Raw genomic sequence first — 6,257 nt, 5'->3', positions numbered from 1 at the left:
ACCTCGCACTGGACCACCCACCACACAGCAGCCCCGGCCTAGTGGCCCGGGTCCTGCTGGACGTCCCACCAAGCCACAGCTGGCCCAGAAACCCAGCCAGGATGTGCTGCCACCTGCCACGGCCGCTGCCGGGGGACCCCCACACCCCCAGCTCAAGTAAGGGGACCTCAATAGCAGCCCTTGCCTTGCTCACAAAGTGGGCTCTGGCCCCAGTAGGGCAGCCCTAGTTCCCAGGATCCTCAGGCCCATGTCCTACTCGGTCTCAGAGCTGCCTCCAGCCTAAGCCCAACCCTTCCCCCAGGCTTCTACTCCTCCCCTCCACCAAAGACCCTACAGTCTCATCACAGGGATTTGAAGTCAGAATCCCAGGGAAACTCTACTTTCAGTTCAGATTCCTTAACAGTAGGCCCTGGGAAAGTCCCCACTCCAGGCCTAGCACATCCCAGGCACTGGCAGACCCACCTCCAGCACCTCCCTGCACACAGATCTCCTCCTAGCCCACCATAGACAGCCTTCCTGGCAAAGTTGCCCTCCTTCTCCCAGTTGACCCCTGAAATGCCACATGGCTACTTCAGAGCCCTCATCATCATTTCGAAGCTTAGATCCTCACTTTCTCCAAGTCTAGACCTCTTTCTAGTCCATAGTCACATCATTTTGGTCTGTGTCTCCTCTCGAATCTTTACACCCTCCTCTCTGGCTCTTCTGGTCCATTCCAATTCCCCCTACCTCAGAAATTCTTCCTGCCCCACTCAACCACTCCTCCTCAGTTTGACTTGGCCCTACCAGACAGACCTGGGTCCAAGTCCCTCTGGGTCTCTCCTAGACTCCCCCTTCATATCAAACTTGCCCAGAAACCCAAACAGCAGATTCAGCCCAGGACTCTTCCCATTAATCCTACACTTCTACACCTCAAAACAGTCCTCCCAGCCAGTCCCACCTCCCAGGCCCTGTCTCTGCCCACACCATGAGTCCTCTCAGCCTCAATTCACAGGGTCCAGGCCCTTGGTGGTGGGTGGGAAGGTCACAGGCACAGCCCCAGGATCGGAGGGGCAGGGCTGGGGCCAGGCCTGGGGTAACATTGTGTTTCTCTCCCTTCCTCCCCTTCCTCTTTCCCCCTTCCTCCCATGCCTCCACCTTGTCTCTCTCTAGCAAATCCCAGTCTCTGACCAATGCCTTCAACCTTCCAGAGCCAGCCCCGCCCAGGCCCAGCCTTAGCCAGGACGAGGTGAAAGCTGAGACCATCCGCAGCCTGAGGAAGTCTTTCGCCAGCCTCTTCTCCGACTGACACCCCCCAGAACCCCAAAATCCCTGGGCAATCCCTCTCTGGGCCCTCAAACCATTTCTCACTTTTGAAATCTCCAAATCCTTTGAGAACCCCTCTCCTGGTTCTCCAGTATCCCACTTCTCATCCCTCAAAAATGCCCAAGTCGCTTGAGAAACCTGGTTCTAAATCCAGTCCTCATGTTTGGGAACCTGAAGTCCTTTTAGAACCCTGCTCCTGGTCACCTCAAGATCTGTTTTAGAACTTCCAAATTCCTGGCGATCTCCATTCCTGGTAACCTTATCTGTCCACTACCTGGACACTCCCAAATATCAAGCACTCTGTTTCTGGCCGTAACACTACAGAATCCCCCCTCCCAACCCAGAAAGTCCTGGAAAATCCTATTCCTAGTCCTGAATCTAGCACTTTGTTCCTCATCAGCACTTTCCAATTCGTCAAGAAACCCCTGCCTTTGAGTCTCTTTACATGATCTCCCATCTCTCTAGAGATCCACATCTTTAAATGCCACCTCCCACCCAGCCCCACAAAGATTTCCCTTTATCCATTTCCCCTAACCCCATTCAACATATCGGGAGTTCCTTCTGCTTCTAGGACCCCTCAGTTCTCCCAGGGACCCCCTCGCCAGTTTCCTGCCTCCAACAGCTGTCTTTAAATATGCAAACTCCACCCATCCTCCCAGAATCCTTTGCACAAGGAAGTCCAGTGGTCTTCCACTTCCCCACCTCTGCTGTAACGTCTGTGTCTGTGATTGATGTGGCCTCCTCTTGTGCCGTGCTTGGCATATGTGGTCCTCGCTCACCGTGCTGCCTGTGGTGATGTGTGCAGTGATGCTGTCTGTGTGGTCCGCACTTTCCTCCAACCCCCACTCCTTGCCTGGATTCACCCCACCCCTCAACGGCTCTGAACCCCAAGAGTCGGAAAACAAAATAAACAAGCAAAGGCCCAGCAGGATTCTGTGCTTCTTGGTGAAAAGAGTGGAGTCCTTGAATGGCAAGGGAGGCACAAGGGACCCTCAAATCCACATGGGGTGCTGGGGACCCCAAAATCCAGTGAAGGCACATCAGGCACAAATTCTGAAGAGGTTTTGAGTAGAATCCCTGCCACAAACCCCAGCCATTGCAGATAAGAGGAGCTCCCCAAATTTAGAAGTATCCCCAAAGCCAAAGAGAAACCAAACTATGGAGGAGGCAGGGGTCTCAAGTCTTTTGGTGGGGGGGTTCCCTGATGCCAGAGAAAGTGGAAGAGCACTTAGGGATCCCACATCTCTGAGGGGGATGGGGGATCCTGAGGCAGTATGGAGACAGAGACAAACATTGATTGGCTGGTGGGCAGGGCTCCTTGGCCAGCAGCTGAGGTCGGCTCTCTGGTGGCTGGAGGTGTGGCCTAAGGCAAAGGACGGGCTACGCTGAGAAGGCAGGCAGGCAACTCATCAGCCTGGGTACGGTGCAAGGAGGGCTCGGAGGCACTGCGTTCAATCTTGGGGAGTGACCGCTGAAGCAGCTCAATCGTGGCTAGGATCTGGGGGCGGGTGAGGGGGAGGAGAGGTGTCCAGAGCCCCATGGGCATTCCAACATCCCCAGTCTAATGGGGAAACACACCACATGCGCATGTGCGCACGCGCGCGCACACACGGTGTACCTCTGAGCTTTCAAAATGGTTTACGTACACATCTATCTCCATCTCCAAGTTCTCTACGTCAGAGTGTCCCCCCTGCAGGTCCAGCCCTCCTACCCAGCCCACCTGGGGGAAGAGGGGCCGTTCTTCCCGCTGGAACTTGAGGCAGTCAGACAGCAGGCGCCTCATGGCCTTAGGGCAGTTGCTGGAGATTTTGCTGAGGTCCGGAGATAGATAGCCACGGCCCACCATAAAGATGATCTAGGGCAGGGAAGCATGAATGTGGTGATCTTTGGTTTGGGCTGAAAGGCCCAGGGATTCTGGATCTTGAAGGATTTGGGAGACTCATTTGGGGAAACTAGAGTACTCTAGGAATTGGTATCCAGAGGATCTTGGGTCTCTGAGGACTTGAGAGGATGCTCTGCTTGCAGAACAGAGACTTAGGCTTGGAGGTATCAAGGATTGCAGGTGTATGGGCCCCACAGGACTATGAGTCCACAGGCTTCTAGGAAGCTTGCATTTCTGTAGAAGCCTGAAGCCCATGTGGCCTGTAAGCCTTTGAGTGTTCAGGACCCCAACACTTGGTAGCCTAGAGGACCTTGGGTCTCTGAGGGTCTGGGAGGTTCTGGGCTGTGAACTTGTAAAACTGTGAGTATGGGGCCTAGAATATTTTCACGGGTGCCAGGGCCCCATTGCCTGCTGAATATCTAAAGCCTGGGTGATTGTGGGTTTCTGTGAGTATTCGGGAAGTGCAAAGGGATTCTGTTTCTGGGAGAAATAGGATTCTGGGGTTTTGGGGACTTGGGGTATTTTAAGTACCCAAAGCAGAAGACTGTAGGTATCTTGGGGTCCAGAGGGTTTATGGGTGTTTTGGGGCCTAAGGGGATTCTTAGTATAGTTTTTCTTTCTTTTTTGGGGGGGTACCAGGGACTGAACTCAGGCCCTTGCGTCTGGAGGCAGGCAGTATCACCACTGAGCTAAATCCCCGGCCCAAATCTTGGTATAGTAATTCAGCAGATTCTGATTTTGAGGGTTTTTTCCATGGAGATTTGTGGATATGGGAAAGAGAGGAATCTATATAGGACACTGAAGGGATTCACTCTGGGAGTTCTCTTCCTCCAAAATTCTAGGTTTCTGAGGGAAATGGTATTCTTGGTCTGTGCAAAGGTAGGGGTTTGGGGGGAACTGTGGATAAAGTATAAGGCTCACCTGGTCACGGCTACCAATGTGGCTGTAAGGCAGTGAGCCGGTCATGAGCTCATAGAGCACAACCCCATAGGCATAGACGTCCGATTGGAAGCTGTAGGGGTTCGGGTCCTGCATACGAATCACCTCAGCTGCCTTTGATGGACCAGACAGAGTAGGGGGACCGTGGGGTCAGCAAATGGCCAGCCCACAGTCCCAGACCCCACTGGCCACACTGGGTACATCCTGGAGCCCGCCCCCCAGGAAGTTAAACAGGAACAGTCTAGACACCTACACTGGCATAGGAATCCCCATCCCTGCATGGCCCCGCAGGTCCCAGTCCTGGAGCCTGCATCTCCCTAGGTACCCCCCATTCAGCCTGGCCCAACTTACCATCCAAAGCACAGAGCCTGAGGGCTGTTCCAAGGGCTGGGCCCCACTCCATCGCGTTTTTACTGTGGCCAGGCCGAAGTCACCGATCTTCACTGTGAGGCCCTCATGTAGGAAGATGTCCACCAGGGTCAAGGACCACTACAGAGACTCGCAATAGCCATGCATCTCACCTTGACCGGGAGGGTCTCATTAACACCCCCAAATCAGTCATGCCTCTGACCCTGACCAGAACCCCCCCCAATGACATATGAACTGTCTACAATTAACGCCCTCCATACTTGGCCCCTTGGTGACCCCCTGACTAGGAATTAATGGCATTCAAACCCATCATGCCTATAACCCTGATCAGGAACTTCTTATAATGTTCTCGACAACTGCCACACCTCATACTCTGAGATATCCCAAGAACAGCACCTGAACCAGCCACATCTTTTGATTCCTAACCAAGAGCCCCCCATTAAAGCCACTTCATGAGCCTTCATGAGCCACAGCTCTGTCACCTGGCAAGGAGCCATGCAACACATGGCTGTCTTCATCCCCAGAAACCTGCATATGAGAAACATCCCTCTAAGCCCTCACCCCATTTTACACCCCATGCCAATCCAGCCCAGGAACAAGTAGATACTGTTAGACTTGAGGTCTCGGTGAATGATGTTCTTGGCATGGAGGTAGCTGTGGGATGGAGGCAGGTTGTGAATTGGCTGGAAACTTCTTCACCCCCCATCCCCTCCCCAGTCCCCTGGAGGCTCACTCCATGCCCTGGGCAGTCTGCCTGGCCACATCAATGAGCTGCACCATGTCGAAGCGTGTGTCAGCCACGTGCAGGTGGTGGTAGAGGCTGGAGCCCTCACACCACTGTGTGATGATGGCAAATCCTGGCCGGGTCATGAAGCCCATGAACAGCAAGATGTTGACGTGTCGGGTCTTCCTATGGGAAGACAGGGAAGAAAAATAGCAACCATCATGCATTTCCTGAGCATCAAGAATGGTGCTGTTCACTGCTTCTCCTGTGGTTCACTGCATCTTGTCTTTCACAGTGCTCAGGCCTGGATGAGGAATTTGGGAGGTATGTTTGCTGGGCTGTGATTCTCCACTTGGGCTCTGTCTTGAGCTTCCTCATGGAATCTCCCAACAAAAGCGGGAGCGAGGGACTACCGCCCCCACCCAGCTGCCTGCCAGCAGCAGCTCTAATCATCAACACCCCCACACATACACCTACACTGACCACTGGCTGGGCCTGTGACCACTGTAGACAAGAAGGTGGATTATCAGTCTTCCTTGCTGATACATCATTAGTATTGATACATTCAGGGTCAGAATATGGGTAACCTATGATGTTCATAGCTTATCAATCACCATGAGAGGCTCAGAGGTAAAGAGCTTGGAATCTGAAATGATATCCTGAGTTCAAATCAAGCCAGTTGATTTCACCAGTTACCTACTGTATGACCTCAGGGAGGACATTTAACTTCATGTTCCTCAACTATAACACTACAATAGTAGCTATGGTACACGACATCAAGAGAGATGAATGAACAACCCATAAAGTGCTTTACAATAGAGCTGAACACACAGTAAACGCTCTTGAAAATTTCACTGTTCTTACTGTCATTGCTCCTGAGTACCTGGGTCTATCTCATGGAAACTGTCAGTCATGAACTGTATTGTCCTAGTTTTTGAGAAAAACCTAGCATCTCTTATAGAAGTATTAACTAGTTAGAAATGGTAACACTTGCCTTGCAAGCGCAAGGACCCAAGTTCGATTCCCGGTACAAAAAAAAAA

General features: G+C 52.6%; 2 protein-coding genes across 2 annotated transcripts in view; one reads left to right on the top strand and one right to left on the bottom strand.

Annotated features, from left to right (window-relative positions):
* The window catches only part of Syn1 (synapsin I), a 59,493-nt gene extending 57,849 nt beyond the window's left edge, over positions 1–1,644 (top strand). Inside the window, exons 14-15 of the mRNA XM_033760476.1 lie at positions 1–156; positions 1,150–1,644. The exon at positions 1–156 is cut by the window's left edge and continues 14 nt beyond it. Of these exons, the coding sequence (XP_033616367.1) occupies positions 1–156; positions 1,150–1,285 (292 nt within the window). The 3' untranslated portion in view covers positions 1,286–1,644. The remainder of the gene's footprint in view (positions 157–1,149) is intronic.
* Positions 1,569–6,257, bottom strand: part of Araf (A-Raf proto-oncogene, serine/threonine kinase) — a 12,073-nt gene continuing 7,384 nt past the window's right edge. The window contains exons 11-16 of the mRNA XM_010606427.3: positions 5,226–5,402; positions 5,100–5,146; positions 4,475–4,593; positions 4,106–4,237; positions 3,023–3,157; positions 1,569–2,800 (exon numbers count right to left, since the gene is read on the bottom strand). Of these exons, the coding sequence (XP_010604729.1) occupies positions 2,666–2,800; positions 3,023–3,157; positions 4,106–4,237; positions 4,475–4,593; positions 5,100–5,146; positions 5,226–5,402 (745 nt within the window). The 3' untranslated portion in view covers positions 1,569–2,665. The remainder of the gene's footprint in view (positions 2,801–3,022; positions 3,158–4,105; positions 4,238–4,474; positions 4,594–5,099; positions 5,147–5,225; positions 5,403–6,257) is intronic.

Source organism: Fukomys damarensis, unplaced genomic scaffold, assembly GCF_012274545.1.
Source record: "Fukomys damarensis isolate Sample0158 unplaced genomic scaffold, DMR_v1.0_HiC HiC_scaffold_39, whole genome shotgun sequence".
NCBI classification, from domain to species: domain Eukaryota; kingdom Metazoa; phylum Chordata; class Mammalia; order Rodentia; family Bathyergidae; genus Fukomys; species Fukomys damarensis.
This window is presented reverse-complemented; position numbering and strand designations above follow the sequence as displayed.